This window comes from Acanthochromis polyacanthus, chromosome 2 (assembly GCF_021347895.1).
Source record: "Acanthochromis polyacanthus isolate Apoly-LR-REF ecotype Palm Island chromosome 2, KAUST_Apoly_ChrSc, whole genome shotgun sequence".
Lineage (NCBI taxonomy): Eukaryota > Metazoa > Chordata > Actinopteri > Pomacentridae > Acanthochromis > Acanthochromis polyacanthus.
Window position 1 is genome coordinate 39264757 of NC_067114.1, and position 19043 is coordinate 39283799.

General features: G+C 39.9%; 1 protein-coding gene across 2 annotated transcripts in view; it reads right to left on the reverse strand.

Annotated features, from left to right (window-relative positions):
• Positions 1-2024: 2024 nt before the first annotated feature.
• LOC110958865 (nuclear receptor ROR-alpha A-like) overlaps positions 2025-19043 on the reverse strand; it is a 180835-nt gene continuing 163816 nt past the window's right edge. For both annotated transcript variants that reach the window (XM_051937230.1, XM_022205579.2), the window contains 6 exons: positions 15548-15669; positions 15098-15230; positions 14571-14678; positions 12907-13017; positions 12714-12826; positions 2025-8023 (listed from right to left, as the gene is read on the reverse strand). In XM_051937230.1, the coding sequence (XP_051793190.1) occupies positions 7859-8023; positions 12714-12826; positions 12907-13017; positions 14571-14678; positions 15098-15230; positions 15548-15669 (752 nt within the window). In that variant the 3' untranslated portion in view covers positions 2025-7858. The remainder of the gene's footprint in view (positions 8024-12713; positions 12827-12906; positions 13018-14570; positions 14679-15097; positions 15231-15547; positions 15670-19043) is intronic.

Below are 19043 nucleotides of genomic sequence, written 5' to 3' on the forward strand. Positions count from 1 at the left end.
AAATTACCACACACATCACCATTGACCCAAGGAACAACACTGTATGCATCTCGGCACTGCACATGCTATAGCGCCCCCTACAGTATTTTTAACAAACAGCCCCCCCAGCACGTTTCACCTACATCCATGAAATTTGGGAGGCTTATAGAGCACATCAGGACGCACAAAAAAGCCTCTTGGAGCCATGTCCTAAACCCAACAGGAAGTCGGCCATCTTGGATTAATTGTGAGATTTTTGATGATTTTTCTCATTTTTGAGAGTTAATACCTCCTAGGGGATAATTCCAGGAGACCTGAAATTTTGTCAGTCCACACAGCAGGACTTGGTTTGGAAAAGTTATCAAAAGTTTAACCAGAAGCCAAATGGCGTGGCCATGGCGACCATCAGCGTTTTGATGCTTCGCCATGAAACATCAACTGCTGTATAACTCTCCTCTGCATGCTCCAATCTGCCTCAAACTTTCCATGTGTGATCACAATCCAATCCTGATCACATCTACAGGCCAACAGACACTCTCAGTCGCAGCGCCACCTGATGGAGGGACAGTAAATGCTGTATAACTGGCCTCTACATGATCAAATCAGCCTGAAACTTTTCATGAGTGATCAGAGTCCAACCCTCATCACATCCACTGTGTGAAATACACTCTGAGTTACAGCGCCACCTGGTGGATAGACAGGAAATGCTCTATAACTGCTCTGAACATGCTGCAGTCTGGCTGAAATTTTAAATGTATGATTGGACTCTGGTCCAGATGCGATTCAGAGGCCGACATACACTCTCAGTCACAGCGCCACCTGGTGGACGTGCGTGGATTCACGACCAGCGTGGATGCGAGGACCCGTCCATCGCTGCTTGCAGCTTTAATTTGGTTTTATTGTGCTGTCACATTGTCACCTCTTTCTTTTTTTCCAACACACTGCTGCATTCCTGGTTAAATCAGAATAAAATAAAGCCTCAGAGGCCCACAGAGTGATTCTTGTCATGTGAAACAGTGAATCTACACCCTGAAACTGAGCCTCAGCACGGACTCAAACTGTGGCAGGAACACAGTCATGTGTGATCCGAGCTTTACCGTCAGTGTCACACAGAAAATTGGTTTAATCTGCTTGTTCCCTGCTGAAAAACTGACTCTGCTGCAGGTGAAACGTATACACCTGTGCTCTACTGCCATCTACTGGACAGAGGGAGAGATGCAGGCGGCAGCTGAACTGTTTCATGTACTTGTGCTGGAGAAAATGTACTTTACTGAAGTAAAAGTAAAAATACTACTTTATGGAATTATTGTGCTACAAGTGAAATCAATAAAAAGAAATGTCACATTTCCATCAGGTTTTCTGTTTTCTTTTTCATCATTAGAGCATCGACTGGAACTCTTTTAATGACATAAGTGAATGGAAACTATCATAAATGTACGTTTTCTTTTGCTCATGTACCCAACATTGGATTAATATGTTCGCATAGCATTTTGGTAGAAAAAAAAAAAGATATTCCCTACAACAAGTGTTCCTTTTAATTAAATAGAAATTGAAATTTAAGCCAGTTGACTAAACTAAAAGTGCAAAAACACTTGGAAACAGTCCAAATTTAGCCCAATTACATGATAAAATTATACACTGGCTTCAAAAATAAAAAGCACTGCATGTATTTAGGAGCTGTAAAAAAAGTGGCTTTTAAAAGGTGCTAATCTAAAACTAAAAGGGGAATAAAATGAACAGCAAAGGGAAAATCATTATTCTCAGTTATTTGCATGACAATAAAACATCAATTAAACTTTCTTTATCGTCCTTAATGAAAAAGCCAGTCACTTAGATTTCCTCTAAATGATCCAGTTTTGTCACAAATTGTGAAGTTGGAGAATCATCTTTGAGCTGCTAAAATCTTATAAAACTCACCTGGGCCTTATTTAAAGCGACAGTTTCAGCCACAGAAAGTTCTGGATGAATCTAGATTCATTGACTTTTATTATAGTTTGTAACTAAATCAGAAATAAATGACATTTAAAAGAAAGCCAACACAGACATGCATTTCTCTCTTCTCTGTTTTATTGTTTTTTTTACATGTCAGATACAGCAGCTCTGTTTTGTATCAAAAAAAGTCACGTTTTAGCAACTTAAACAAAGAAACCGACAGTCCGAGTCTGACACGCTGATACAGGTGCAGCCTCGGCAATAACGTCCTGTACTATGACGATTCAGCATCACAATACTTCAAAGCAAAATTCTGGTTTTGTACAACTTAGGACGGAAATCCGGTGGAAATTTCCTGCTTTGAAAATCCCTCCAAAGAGATGACCCTGAATTTTAGTTTCTGTAAAAGCTGCGTTTTGATTGGGCGTCATTAAACGACCTGCTGCCGTTCTGAAAATGTTCCCGTCACGTTGTTAAAAACCAGAATATTCCTTTTCCGCGTGTTTGTTACCCTGTGAAGAAACATACAATGTGGCATAGTTGGTAAAATCCAGACCTCTGCTAACAAAAAGCACCACACGCTTATTAAAAACACAAAACGCTCTCCGTTACTAAACTAAAGCTAAACTGAGAGCTGTGCATATCAAACCAGATATCTTACACGATGATGCTCAGAAATCAACAGATGCATCGGTCGCCGTGTTTTTCCTGTACAGAATAATTCATAAAGTCACCGTAAAGTGGCCCGGAGGGAGAAAAACGTGTGATTACCATACGGGTCGAGACGAAAATAACACAGAAGAGTCAGAAGATAAATTAATCCTAACTTTAAATTAGAATCCGCATCGACATGCCGTGTTTTAAAAACTATACACAAAGATTAAAAATACAACATTTACATTATTGCTTGACATTCGGTTATGGCTAAAGTTCATTATTTGCCAGAAATACTGATTGTTGTTGGGGCTTTGGAGATGAAGCAGGTGGTTGATTGATGTTAATCCAGTTTGGTTGGTTGTTTGAAGGTAGCTGAAGAGTTACTGACTGATTCATGCTGTAGGTGGGAGAAGAGGAGCCACTTTTCAGCTGATCTAAACCACTGTGATGTGACTCTCCCGTAAAATGTCTTTGAGATCCCACTGCATTGTCATATCTTAAAAATACAGTCATCAGATGGCTTTAAAATGAAGATTAGAATCTACAGATGTTAACATTTCACCCAAATTTAGTCTAGTTTTACTGTTAGTGCTACAGCAAAGTGGCACTGTAGAGGAATATATAAACCCATAAATGTCTCCTGTGACTTTTTTCAAATCTGAAGTTACTCTTTTTATTTTTACTGAAGGAAACAAGATAAATTCAGCTCAGTTTCACCTCCCAGAGACACCAGGCAGGGAGTCGTCTTCGTGTTTAATTAGGGTCTTCAACCTTTTTAAGAAATAGTTTGGTTTGAGTGGTTTATGGCTGACTGAGTGAAGACCACACTCATTTGTTGCACATTTAATTCTTTCACAGACTGATTTGCTCCTTTTTCTTGAAGCTTTAGACTCACTGTGAAAACACAAATATCAATACGTTGAAAATTCCTGCACATTACCGAATGGGAAGCTAAACTTTTGGTGAAGAAACACCTGCTAGTGGGGAGTTTGACATGTGACATGCCCGTTGAATCATGGGAGATGTAGGATTTGAGAGTTTTTGGGAAAGTCAGGATGTCTGAGCCGCTGGTCTTTGGCCTTTTTTAAAGAATTAACCTGAATAATAAAAAGCTCCCAGCACTCTGTTAGACTGTAGATAGTGCAACACATTGTTATTTCCTGCTCTTCACTCAGCATAGTTCGTTTCGTTATATTGCTTTAATCACGCTGAATCCTGAATCCATTGATGCTGGAATGATTTTTCTTCTGTTTTCTGGCGTGTAAATGCAGATTATGATCAATATGAGAATCCAGAATTCACTCTGGATCATTTTTGATAATTAATGAATCATTTACCAGCTCCTGTTTTCTGGTCTGAGCTTCACACATGTGAGGATTTCTTCTGTTTTATGCTTTTATTTAAAATTATACTTTTATGAACGACACTGTCAGCTGTTTAAATGTAGTTTTTGAATGTTTTATCGGTTGACCTGCTTCACAGATTGACACAAATATGTATTAAGATGAGTTTAATTAACTCATAATGAATGTAACTGTTAGTGGAAAAGTGTTGCTGCTCATGCAAACGTAAAAAACATGAATTGCAAGGAAATTAAAATATTCTGCATTTTAGCGTCAGCGCCACCAGGGGGAGCTACTGACTCACTGCTGACAGGTGAGATCAGCTAAAGCAGCAGCAGACAAACAGGTGAGGAAGAAGAAAGACGTACTGCAGGTGTTTTCTTTCACTTCAAAGTCCAGAATGACTTGAATCTGCAGGAATTATATTCAGTTATGTGGACGGTCCTGTTCTAGATGTGGAGTTAAGCTCTATCTAGATTTGTGACAGCTCTCTTATTTTTTCTTGCTAGTTTTTGTTCGGTTTCCTTTGTGACACTACCGGCACCAGTACAAGACAAAAATCATCTGCAGGATGCTTGAAGGATCGAACAATAAGTGCTTAATTTACCACAAACTTGTGGGATTTGTGCAGACTTTACTCATGAGATCTCCAAAAAAAAGTGTAAAAACCTCACAAATTAGTTTAGATGATACTGTCTGATAAAGTAGAACCAGTATTAATTTTTTTTTTATCTTTTGCATCTACAACTTAGAGCATTGCCGTTTTAAATGTTTAAAAAAAAAAAAAGGTCCAGACAGGGTCAGTGAGCACCACAGAGCAGAGACACGACATTTGAAGTTCTACAGTTCTGAAAAACAGCAGAATGTCCTGGTTTCAATCCGATTCATGGCTTCTGCCTCCGTCACCGCAGACAGCTGCAGACTCAAAACTACAATCTCGGGTTTGCACATGTGGTCGACTGCTAGAAAACAAGATGACAACCTTCTGACTGGAGGAAGAAACGCTGCTTTGTTGTCTTGTTTTGTCTGGAAAAGAAAAAGTCAGGAAGAAAAACAAAACGACTGACTGCTCAACAGGAACATGACTGAGGATGTGGATTAGGACTCAAACTAACAGTTGTTTTAATCTGTAGGGTTTCTGGTTGATAAAATCAGTGTTTCTCAAAGCCTCAAATGTCTTGTTTTGTCTTGTCTATTTTTCTCAAAAACTACAGAAATTAAGTTAGACCACCCTGCTTAAAAACCCTTCAGTGGATCAGTTTCCTTCCACGCTTTTGTCCGTTTCCGTCATCTGACTCTAAATAGCGAGTGTTTCAAAAAATAAACAGGAGTTTTTTAACTTACGGATCAACCAGATGTGTTCACTGACCTTCAAGAATATGTATTTTCAGCCTTCTGAGCCTTTTTGTAGCTGATAATCAAATAAAACAAGCTGAGAGGAAAGATGAAGGTGAACATCTTCCATAAACTGAATAATCCAAACAAAACAACAGAAATCTGAACTGATGCATTTGATGCAAAGCAACAAACTGAGAGAAGGAAGTAGAGATTTAGCTGGAGTGTTGACATCAGTGTTTGTCTGACCTGCAATAGAAAGGGGCTGTGTACCATTTCAAGGCTTTAATTGGAGCATTGGACGGATTTTTAATAAATCTCCGGACAGCAGTTGATCAGTGTCTTCCTGAACTATACACTATAAAATGTCAGATTGGTTGTTGGATGTTGTTCTTCTGTGTTTGGATTGGCCAACCCCTGTTGGTGATAGTTGGGGATCGGAGGTCTCCGGCGGCGTTATTTTTGGGGTTGAAAAGTTTAGGAGTCGCTGCTGCAGACCAGTGAAGTGTTGGTGCTGCTCTGGAACCAGTTTCCTCCAGAGATCCGGTTCCTTGTCTGCTGTAGAACCAATGTGGGATTTTTCACCCAGCTGTCCTGGTGTAAAAGGGGTAACAGCTAGCAGGTTGAGTTGATTCTAGTTCAAAAACTTGTCTTTTTCAAATGAGATATCTGCAGATGTGACAGTTTTGGGTTGAAAAACCTCCTCAGTAAGGTGGATGAGAGTTGCAGCTCTGACTAATTATCTGTCAGTGTTAGCTGATCAGTACTGAACAAAAATGAGCCGTTTTCTGTCAGTCTTTAGATTAGATTTTCACATCTACATTAATACAACGCTGTTACAACTGTGATCATTCCTTCTCTCCATACTGACTCCTACAGCCTTTGTTCTGTGTTGGGATGTTTATAAAGTTCAGCTGAAGCTAACATGAGGCTTCATCAGTCAAATTTTGTTATTTATTGTCCTCTACATTTCTGAGAAAATAATCTTGCTTTTCATAGCACTTTATGTGAAAACTTTAGTCCTTGAACAAATTTTGCTTTTCATACACAAAACATATGAAAACTTAATAAAATCTGTTGCTTTGTTTTGAATTTAACAACCAGATAGTTTACTTAAAGAGAACCCAAATGCTCAGATTGATCAGACGCTTGACAAATCAGGGAGTCACTGGAAACTATTTTGTGATCATTCCGGCAAAAATGTCATAAATAACCAGATTTTAGCATCTCAAACATACAAATCAACTACCTTACCTTTTATTTGAAATGATTTTTTCTTGAAATATAATAAGTTTTTAGTTTGATTGTTGTGGGTTAGGCATTCATCAACTAATGTTTTTGGTCTCTGCTGGATATTTAAACTGTGCAAGAAAAGGAGGTAAACGTAATGCAGAAGCAATGATGGAAATGAGCCATTTGTCAGGTTTATATGGTAATGTGTGAAAGCTTTCCTCATTACTCCACACAAATCTCACTTTTTGCTGATATTTTTTCTATTCATTTTTTTTGAGTGGTTCAGACAGGATCTAACCAATTAGGAAAAAATGCAGATTTAATTGCATTTTTTCTGAAAGATGTTGTAGTTTTTTTTGCAATATAACTTTTTAAAGTGAATCTCCAGTCCACTGTATAACAGATTTAAAACAAGTGAAAAAGCATTAGCAAATGAGATACTATGAAAAGTGTGACTGTTACAGAAGTAGTACGGCATGAATTTATAAAAAAACCCATTGTAACAGCAGTTTAAACTCTGGGTCAGACTTGCCGTATAATGTACTAATTGGACATTTCTGTATTGTAAATGCATTTTTTACTAATTTGGGTTGATGTTAGGTAATTTTCTAATATTCTGCGACACTAAATTTCTGATTTTCATGAGCTATTAAGCCTTAATTATCTAAATAAAAACAAAAAAAGGCTTGAAGATTTCACTTTGCATGTAATTAATACAGAAGATACAAAAGTCTACCTTTTTTAAATTAAATTACACAAAACTTTTTTCCGTTATGTTTTCATTTTCAAAAATGCATGAGCATATCTGTAATGCATTGTTTGAAATTGCGATTTCAAGTCAGACTGTTAAAGCCTCATATTAAGTACAGGAACTGTGTATTTTGTTGTTCATCCTTTATGCTGTTGTTACTGCGCAGTCAGTATGCAGAAGAGGAATAATTACAGTATCTCCATGTCTTTATGCCAGGTGACTGCTGTGTTAAAGTAGTTTAGCTGCATGAGTCTGGTCCTTTGAGCTGGTTATTGGTCAGCAACCGTTAATCCTGTAAAGAGTCGTCATGTTTCCGAAGTAAAAGTAACTGAAAATGTCTTTATATTCCCGTGAAGGAAACACAAACCAGGTTTCAGTGTGAGAACTGAAAGTGCTTTTTAACGTCAGAGTGTTTCTGATCCAGGTCCGTGATCCTGATGTGTTAATGAAGGTGGAGAGAGAAAACCACCTGATCCTCGCTGAATCCGCACAAGTTTGTGTCTCTGTTTGTCCACGAGGAGTTCAGCGTCCACACACAGTCTCTGGAGGTGAGAGTCGCCGGTCCGTTCTCAGGGTCTGTAGAAACCAGGATCTGGATACAGAAGCTCGGTCCTGCAGGGAGCGTCTGTCAGTCGCTGGTCTGCAGAGCAAGTTCCAGGTCGGCTCCAAACAGCTCCTTGTACAGAGGAGGGAAGTGTGATCGAACGATGTCGGGATAAACTGCTCTGAATGCCGACAGCTTCTCTGTGTGACGACTGCAGAGGGAACGCAACGCCGACACCTTCGCTCTGAGCTGAAGAGGAGAAAGGAGGAGGGAAGAGGAGTAGAGCAAGTAAAAACAAGAGGAGTGAATGGTAAGAAGAGAAAAAATAAAGCAAAGAGGAGACGAGAAGAGAATAGAAACGGAAGAGGACAGGAGGAGGTGAAAGGAAGAGAGGGAAGGAATAAAGGAGAGGAGATGAGCAGAGGAGCAGAAGAGAGAGGGAATTAGGAGACCAGGAGAAGAGATGAAAAGTAGAAAATGATGGGAAGAGAAAAGTGGAAATAGTAGACAAGGAGAGAAGACCAGAGGATAAGAGGAAAGAACGAGGATAATGGAGAGGAACAGAGAAGGAGAGGAAAGAGGAGAGAGATGTGAAAGAGAGAGGAGAGGGGAGGATAAGAAAGAGTGGAAAGAGAAAGGAGGAGGAGGAGGAGGAGGAAGTGAGAAGAACAGAAAGAAGTGGTTGAGAAGCACACAAAGAAGAGGAGAGAAGAAAGATGAGAGGGAAGGAGGGAGACACAAGAAGAAATGAGATGAAGAAAAGGGAGGAAAAGCATGAAGAGTAGATGTAGTAGTAAGGAAAGAGAAGAGACCAGAGGAGGGTATGAGAAGAACGGGAAGAAGAGTGGAAATAGAAGAGGAGGGAAAACATGAAAGTGGTGAGGGACAGAGGGAAGAGATGGCAGCAAATGAGTTGGAGGAAATACAGGAGGAGGGAGTGGAAGAGCAAGAAGAGTAGACAAGTAGAGGAAAGGTGAGGAGACCAAAAAAGAGGTGGTGCAGAAAGAGAAGTGGAAATAGGGAAGAAGAAGCAAAAAGAGGAGATGAGGAGAGAAGGGAAGGAGGTGAAATGAGAAAGTTAGTACAAACTAGTTGATGTGTTTAAGACAGTGGTCACAACAGAATCTGTTACAACCGTTTCTTTTTGTAGCGTCTAAAGGTCTGTTGAAGACGTTTCATCAGAAAAGCTTCTTCACTCTGAAGGAGTATCTGACTGGATGTTAGACCTTCTGTGGAGGAAACTCAGGACTGCATTATCAGTCTCTGATAGGTGGTGTTGTAGAGCACCTCCTCTGTTTGCTCATGTTGTTCCTACTGTCTGTCTTCATCCAAATGTGTCCATTGTTGACCCCCAGACTGAAGATTCCCGACTTGAAGAGTTTACTCTCCTGTGATGGAGCAGTTGTTTAGTTTCTCCTCATTGTGTTGAAGTGTGGACACGACACTGCTCTGCTTATTTCTGTTTATTTTGTCTTCAGGATGGACAAACGTCTGCCTCAGTGTGTTTTTGGGTGTCAAAGATCCACCCAAGTTTTCAGATGCATAATGAATAACGGTGTTGTTTTGTTGTGGGTCTTTTTGTGCTTCTGACAAAGGTCCAGTTTGGTTAAAAACAAGTTTGAAGTGCTCCTCTGATGTGTTTGTGTTTCTTCTCCTTCCCTTCTGTCTTTGTGGACTCATTCTGACCTGATGGTGTCAGGTTCTGATAACCTCCAGCTTGGACTACTGAGACTTAAACAGTAAATTTTTTCTGTGTGGATTTTGTGTCATCTTTTTAATGTGAACCACTCAGTTCAAGAAAGCCAAACTGTTTCCTCTGACGTCTTTCAGAGTGAACTGTGTTTTGATTCTAGTTCAGGTGTGATCCATGTACCTGAACTAGTGGGTAGAGCAGTTCTTCACCAGGAGATCAGTGCTCTATTCTCGACATTTTCCACATTGGAGTCATTGATGAGTTCTGTAGAAACCTCATTATGTTGTCAGTAGGGCTGAACCCGAATATCCGAGTATTTGGTCGTGAAGGTGGTATTCGAATATTTGAGATCCCGTCAGACGATGTCGTGTGATCGGTATTCATCTTGTCAATTCGCCCGACGTCGGATGTTACGATATGCACTGATCCTAATATTCAGCTCGTCCTCCATCCATTCCCACCCCTCACCCTCGTCGGACGTTATAAGCCGAACTGAATATTTTGGATATTTGTGATTAATCGGGCCGAATATCCAGAGCCCAGAAATTGCTATTTGGGCCAGCCCTAGTTGCAAGTAGGTGATGGTCTGAGGTGAGGTTGGTTCTGGTGGACAGAGTTTTGTTCTTCAGCAGAAGTTTCCTGAAAGTTTTTGCTGCTTCCAGGGTGAAGGGGCATTGTAGGTTACCATGGTTTCACCTGAGTCCAACTTTATTTTTCTTACCTTCTTGGTACAATCTCGAAGTTTCTGATGTTGAGTGTTTACAACCAGCGGAGTTGAGATGGTGCCTAGCTGTTTTGGCAGTATACAAAGGGTAATGCAGTGGTTGGTAACTTTCTTTGTCTTTTTTCAAGTTGTCGTCTGTTTTCATGTTTTTCTTGTAGTTGCTGGATCTTACCTCAGTGTCTCCTCAGTGGCCATAAGAAGATTGATGACCTTGGTAAACTGCTTAGTTCAGCACCGCTCCATATCTTCCTTTATCAGCCAGCAGGATGGTGATGTGCTGGTGCAATTTTAGCAAATAGCTACTTATTTCATATATGGTGAGGTTGGAAGTTGGGGCTTTTACACTGCTGATACCTTCATTCTGAGTTGTTCCACATAGATAGAGACAGAGAGATAGATACTTCATTAATCCCAAGGCAAATTCAGATTCACATGATGAGGTTTACTTCTGGTAACTGTTGAGATGTTTTCACCAAGTTCAGTGCCGTGAGTAAGACTTCCTCCTTTGGTTGGTTGAGCTCTGTTGACTAAGGTCCTCACATACTGCTAATGAATGCCAGCTGTGTTGTGTTTTCATCATTTCCCTTTCAGGTCAGTTGTTCTGTTTTACGGGAATTGCTAACTTGTGACTGTAACGTTTGGAATCTGTACATCTTGCATGTCCTTGATGTGTTGTGATGTCTGGGTCTTTTCCACATTCTTCTTCCAGGACTTCACTGGGTAGATGTGATGTCAGCTCCTTAAGCATCTGGCCTTTTACCTTTTGTTGAGCATCTGTTTCCAAGCCTTCTGAGGAATTCTTTCAGCTCTGCTGCCCTTTATGGTGGAACCAGGGCGTAAGCTGCTCGGACTTATTCTGTGTTGGCTGCAACTTACGATGAAGCACAAAAAACAGCTGCTCAGTGAGACCTGAGAAGAACGTCCAGATGGTGGCGGAGCTGACATCACATCTACATAATTAAGTCCTGGAGGAAATCAGTAAGTTGGTGGAAAAGGTACAAACATCACAACACACCAAGGGCAAGGAATGACAAATACATTCTAAGCATTACAATCAACACCTAGAGATTCCCACAGAACAGAAGAACTGGAGAAAAAAGGATGAGAACCCAATACAGCTGAACATCCATGAGAAGTAGGTAAAGAACTTGACCGACAGAGTTTATCCAACCAGAAGAGACCCCTGAGCCAAGGGGGACTGAATTTTGCAGTAACATCAGAACAGAAACACAGTAGTACACCTGATCATGATGACAGACTCAGTGATCAGAAATGGTGGTAATATGGAAGATACAGAGGCAGAACAGCTCAGGTTGCAAGTATCAGCTATAGCACCCCCTTCTAACTGCATCATCTAAGAAATTAAAGCACAGGCTTCACAAGAAAGACACCAGAACAACGTCATGCTGCCACTGATACAGGATGATGTACAGTGGTGCTTAACAAAGTAGTTTACTGAGGTAATCAGTCAAAATGAATATCCGGATACCACCGTCACAACCGAATATTCGGGTCCAGCCCTACCACCTACTAACTATATAATAAGGGTTTCTCAATGCCGTTGAACAGAGTATATGGAAGATGTACGGAATAGAGCACTGATCTCCTTCACAGTAAATGTTCCATCCACTGGTTCAGTAGCAACACTCAGAGAGTAGAATCCTTCACAGATCAACAGTGCAGTGGGAAACATCAAATCCATTCAGGAGGACATCAGAGGAAACAATCTGGTCTTCTTGGTCTGAGTGGGTCACATTGAAGATGACAGAAAACTTCACCACTGACCAATATTTACTGTTTGAGTCTCAGCAGCCCTGGAGAACGAGCTGGAGGTTTTACTGTTCCTGAGAATTCACAAACATTTTTTGTTTGTGAATTCCATCGGGCACCATCGGGTCAGAGTGGGATAATAAAGACAGAAGGGAAGGAGCACAAACACATCAGAGAAGAACTTTAAACATGTATTGACCCAAACTGGACCTTTGTCAGAATCATAGACTCAGAACAGACAGAGAGGAAAGAACCATCAACAGAACAACACTGTTATTCCTTATGTTGCAGGAAGATCTGAGAAACTCAGACAACAAACATCACTTCTCCGAGGACAAAACACCCAGAAATAAACGCAGCAGTATTATGAACATAGTTCAGTGCAGTGATGAAACTAAACTTCTGCTTAATAACCCAGGAGAGTGAACTTCTCATGTCAGAACTAAACAATCCAACTACATCTTAAGGACAATGGACCCTCATTGGAGGACAAGTTGAACATGTTGACTTGAGAAGACTGATGGAAAGAAGACTGATCCCTATGTCAAACACACCACTATCAAAGAGGAGGTTGTCTATGATGCAATTTATCAGATGCTTACTATGCAGTCCTGAGATCCTGACCCAGACAGATTAACACCCAGCTCCACTCAGGGGAATGCAAAAAACATCAAACATCCCCAAAAACTCCAGCTGCCTTTGATTAAACATTTACATATTCTCTATTAGAGGGCAGGACGTTGAGACTTTACCTTGTTGAGAACTCCGTCCTCCCTCTGGTTTTTCTGCAGGACGTGCTGCAGAGCCAGCTGGGTTTTCTGCTGCAGCTTCTCCACCTGCAGCTTCTCCTGCAGCCACGACCGATCTACACAAACACACAGTTATTTCACATGAGAAGCTGCTGCAGATACAGTTATCATGATAAACTCTGGTGACAATTCGTACCTGCAGAAAGCAGAACGAACGCTGAGAACAGAGCCAGTTCGTCCTCTGACAGGTGCAGTGAAGACATGCTCTTAGCGAAGTCAAACACAGACGAGATTAAATCATCACAGCCTGGAAAAACACAAGAAAACTGTGACAAACCCATCCAGTGACTTATAGGAGCTTCGTTTTACTTCCCTATTTAGATAAGTGTAATTTTTTGTGTCTGCATGTGTGATCACACTGTGTTTGAACAGTTTGCCAGTAAATGTGCTCTCACTCTGATGTTTTACTATTTATACACTAAATGCAAATCTGTGAAAGTATGCGATAAATTAAACGTGAACTTCTAAATTATTTCTGTGTTTAGGTGCTGAAGGTTTGTGGGCTTATCAGCTTGTCAGTCAACAACATCATTATTAGTTTTTCTTTTTTGCAACTTTCTGTTGATCTGAAGCTGTATTAAGTCATGAAAGATCACACATTATGCAGATTTACAGTTTTCTAATGTTATTTTTGGGTTTTACTGGAATAATCAAGCATTTTTAATTAAGGACAAACATTAGAGGAAGAGAAGTTATTTTAAGGTGCTGCATTTCCATCCAAATGTAGCGCATGTTTTAACTCAAGTTTGAAGTCAAATTGGCCAAAAAACATGAATTAATGCCAGTTTTATTCTGATAATATCAGCATAATATTAGTAGTTGGTTCACTGAGGTAAACAGCTCAAGAAGACGACAGGAAGACTGAACTGACAGAACACAAGCCGAAGCTCAAAAGGTGGAAATAATATAGAAAATATGAGGATGTTCTCTTCTAAATTAGTCCAGTATATTTAATTAAATAAATAAAATACAGGGTTTTTTCCATTAATATTTAAATTAGGAAGGTACATTTCTATAATAAATAATTTAGGTTAACCATGTTACATAAATAATATTGTAAGTTTTCAATAATAATTTAAATTAGTCCTTTAATATTTAAATAGTGTGGGTTATTAACATAATTATCATTCATTATATTATTAATAAATGATATTGTAGGGTCTTGACCTTGTTATTCATAGTTTATTCTACTGTTTAAATGATAGTGCTGGGCTTATCCTAGTTATTTATTATTGATGCTATTATTCAGATAATATTGTAGGGTTTTAACCTCATTCATTAATGATTTTACTATTATTTAAACGATATTGTCGGATCATAACCTTGTTAATTATTAATTCCGTTATTACTGAAATGATAGTGTAGGGTCTTAACCTTATTTATTATAAATGTTATTAATATTTAAATAATATTGTAGGGTCTTCACCTTGTTATCATTAAAATCATTAAAATAATATTGTGACATCTTAAACTTATTATTTACATAAATCAGGGAAAATTTGCTGTTTTTATCTTATGTCTCTATTGGAAAGCATATTGGGTCAACATCTTTTCTAAATGAGTTGTATTAATAATAGTGATTTAACCGATTTTTACATTTTTTTGGAAGTTTAGTTTTTATTACATTTTGCTTTTGTTGACGCACCAACTTTTCCACTACGTCCAAACATAATTGTATAATATTAGAGATTCTTTTATATACAAATTAAGAATGCAAATAAAACCATTTGAATGGAAATGCCTGTGCTATAGCTCACTGTGATTTGTAGTTTCTCTTTTCTACACTACATCTTCACTCACCTAAAGCTTTGAAGACATCAGGACCCGCAAACTTTCCATCGAAGTAAACCGTGTTGTTCTGGGAGTCAAACACTCGACACATTCGGACCAAGACGACCTCCAGAGAACCTGAGAGAGAAAACAAAGGCACTGATGATTAACTGAAGTCTAACCAACTGATTCATCTGATTAACCGGTCATGTTAAGGATTCGAACAGATGACCAATCCCATTGCCATTAAAACAATATTTTGGTAGTTGAAAATACCAAAGAGTCCTTTTTTTCTGAGTGGAAAAATGAAACAAATTGTGTTTTGTATCAAGAGGAGATAGTTTTAAGGCTTTTTACAAAGAAAAAGGTTTCATTTTTGAACCAGGTATCACCGTCCTTTACACACCCCGGTGATTTTACACCATGAAACACGTCTGTAAGTTGACATCCATCATTTCTAGTAACTGCACAACAGGCTAAAAAATAAAACAGCTTCTAAAGCGGCCTCCTTTAGATATATCAATCTGTGGAGACATAAGATCAAACTGTTCTCTCACCAGCCTTCAGCAGGACGATCTGGTCGTTCTGGCAGAGATCCATGAAGCCGTCGATGCGTTTGGCGAACTCCACCACATACTGGATGGCCTCGGTGATCTTCACGGCACACAGCTGCCACATCACCTCCCTCGGCTAAACAGAAAACACAGCAGAAGGAAGTTAAAACACTTAACAGCTAAAGAGACTCTAAACTCAATCACAATGCACACGTACACTGTCTGGTTTTGTCTTATTGGCCAGAAAGGAGCCGGTTGATTGGCGCGAGCATCTTTAAGAGATTTTCTGAGCTATTAGACTCTGAGGTTGAATCAGAACATGATGGAGCAGTTAAATATCTCATCCAGCTTTAAAATGCTTTGAGGGAAGCCTGATATTCATTGGTGGGTAGAGAGCGGGTTGAACTACCTCGCGTAGCGTTAGAAAATGTTTTCATGTGTGAGTAAACCCACCTTGCTCTGGTACGTCTCCACCTCGTCCTGCTCGAAGCTCTGCCAGCTCATCTGCTGCAGCTCCTCCTTCAGGTACTGACACGTCTCCAGGTGAGACTTGGAGATGATCTGGACCAGGTGATCTGGTACAAAACAAACACGGTGGTGAGGGGGATCCAGACAGGAGGTCCAGGGACTATACGATAGTCAGATTCCTTCACACACCAGTCACAGCAGACTCATGACTCTGATTCCTGCTCCTGAAGTGTTCAACGTCTCAGAGCACCAAGGGTAAACCATCACCATGGAGGGAAACATCACTGTTGTATTACAGCCCGATCTCACGAGGATTCGTGAAACTGTCACGTAAGTTTTAGTTTCGGCTTCGTGCGCACCAACACGATTTCGTCATGTTTTTCGTGCCGCTCACCACGAAATGCACACCAATGTATTTTAAACGGCGGACTTTTCGTGCCACTCAGAACGTATTTCAAAAGAATGTGTATATTATATTTTTAATGTAAAACCGTGGCGAATCCAACGCTATATTTTGCATGACATCGTCCCTAACCATAACCCTAACCATAACTTAACCATAAGCCGGTGGTACACTTACCAATTTGCATAGGAATTCCAAGAATGTCCGGCGGCCGGCGGCCGCAAACGCGATCACACAAGCAGTATACGCCGATGGACAGCTTAGATCGTCATGAATCCGCCGGTATAAACCACTTTCAGATGTGATTACCACAGCGAAAAACATTTCGTGGTGAGCGGCACGAAAAACATGACGAAATCGTGTTGGTGCGCACGAAACCGAAACTAAAACTTACGTGACAGTTTCACGAATCCCCGTGAGACCGGGTTTAGGAGAGCTGGATAAAGAGCTGCCAATTTTTACCTGGGGTCACCAATGGTGTTAGAATAAAACAATGGAAATGCCTTTTATGTAAGAACTGATGAGACTTTGGAATTTTTAAGTCACTGCTGAAGAACTACCTTGAGCTTGATACCCTGACTTCATCTTTTACTGTGTTCTATCTTTGCTTTTCCTTTATTTTACTGTGATTTATTCAGCCACTGTGTCTATATCAATGGGGTTGCTATTTATAATTATACAGCACTATTGTTCAGCTCTTGCTGTTTCTGAAAGTGTTTTATAAATAAATTTTACTTGACTATTCACTTCCTGTCTGGTTAAGTTTAGACATTAAATCCATTTGGTTTAGTTTTGAAAAAGACAACTTCTTACTGAGTAAAAAGCAGCAACAGTAACGAGAATCTTTACAAACAGATTCCTGACATCTACATCTGATGTTCAGGTTTTTATACATCTATTATATTACATTACCCTGCACATGGAAAAAAAACACTGTAAAGTACCAAGGAGTCTTGATACAGCAGTAGTATTTGATAAGTTGGAAGTGAGAATTCTGTGTTCAGACTAGCAGTAAAATAGTCAGTTTTGATCGATTTTGCAATTTGAAACTATAGACCGACATCAAAGTTGAACTGGCATTGACTTTTGTTGGCATTTCACAATGGCTGCCTGTCCATTTTAGAATTCATTTTAAAATTCCTTTATTTGGTTTTAAATCCCTAAATGGTCTTGACCCTCCATACTTCTGAGCTTTTACACCTCTATACACTGAGCCGATCTCTCAGGTCAGCTGACCAAGACAAGGCAGAAGCTCAGAGAGGATCGAACGTTTTCTGTTGCAGCTCCAAAACTTTGGAATTAACTGCCGCTGCACATCAGACAGGTCTCCTCACTGTATAATTTCTAAACCTTTCTTAAAACCCACCGGTTTTCTTTGGCTTTTCACATCACGTAGGTTTGTTGTTCCGTGTGCACTTATATTATATCTGTGATGAGCAGTCCAGTCCATTTAGTCTATTTATTGTGTATTTTGGTTTTAGTTCTATTATTTATATCTTCTGACTGTGTCTTTACTCTTCTGTACAGCACCTTGGTCAACTCTGGTTGTTTAAAAGTACTTTATAAATAAATTTGACTTGACTTCATTTGGTGAAACATCAGCCATTCATATGTTTTTGTTCCACCATCTCCAAATACAGTTTTCACTGTTGATTACTGTGGATTAATCTATCAGTTGTTTGATCTATAAAATGTTGAAAAACTTCCTTGGCGTCGACCTAAAATGTCTTATGTCCACAGTCCAGATATATTCAGTTTACTGTCACAGAGACGGAAAAAAAAATGAAAATTTTCACATTTAAGTCGCTGCAATCTGAAAATTTTGATGTTTTGTGACGACTGATTTAATGGTTGACGACTAATCGATAAATCATTGCAGCTCTAATGTCGAACACCAAATTTGGACGCCATCAGAGGTCCAAGCTGAGTCAAAATAACAACCTGTACTTTGTTGCGTTTTCAACTTTGTCTGAAAATGTGTCAACAAAATGTTCCTGAACGCGGCCCAGATAAGAAACAAACTGTTGTTGTGTTGAGCTTCTCTGCTCTGCTGCTAATTGTGCAGCTCCAGTGACTGAACATGAAATAACAGCAGAGATCAAAACAACACAGTACAAGGTTGGAAAATAAAGCCAGTGTTTGGCCTGTCGGGGTTAGCACAATAAGAAGTGAGCAGAAAAACCTCCAGAGACAATAAGAGGATGATTTCCCCCAACGAGCGCCCCGCCACGTCCCAATTGGCCCTAATTAACAGACAGCTAATTACCACACAGAGATTTTAATGAGCTCTGAAGATGAGTTTCCAACCTCCTGCTATTTTAAACCACCTTTCTGTCTCCCTCTTTGTGTCTCCGGCTCTCCTCCGTGGCTCCTTTTTCTTCTGCTTCACCTCTTTCAGCAGATTTCCTCATCTTCTCTGTTTGCTTTTTCCCCCCGCAGCCCTCGACAACCTTCCACCCAAACGCCGGATCCTTTATTTGTTTCTCTGTTTTCAGAGCGCCGCGACTGGACACTGTTGTTGTAGCCGTTACAGGAGGTCACAGTCAAACTGAGCAGCTCTGCAGGGATTTAAGATGCAGAAACACTCCGAATTCTTCCTCCTTTGTTTCTCCTCAGCGCTTCTTTGCCCAGAAGCAATTTTTCAGTGATGCTGTTCAGTCATTTAGACACACAGTTGGAGACTTTTACCTTAATATTTCTTATATCTTCTTACTTTTGCCTCTGTTTTCCACCAGTCTCATTATTTAATGTTACCAGAGAGCAGCTTGCTCTCTCTAAAGACTGACTGTCCTTGTTATCTGTTCAATGCTGAATGTGTTAACACTTATAGAAATGTTTCATAAAGGGGCCAAGGAAACCAGAAGTCAACTGAAGTGTAGTATCTGGCACCAAGATGTTAGCAGGAGATCCTTTAAGTTCTGGAAGCTGGGAGGTGGGGCCTCCATGGATCAGACTTGTCTGTCCGATCCATGGAGATGTTGGATTTGATTGAGATCCGGGGAATTTGGAGGAAGCTTCAGACGAGAGTCGGTTCGTTAACATCTGAATATTTCCTCTATTCCATCATACAGTATCAAC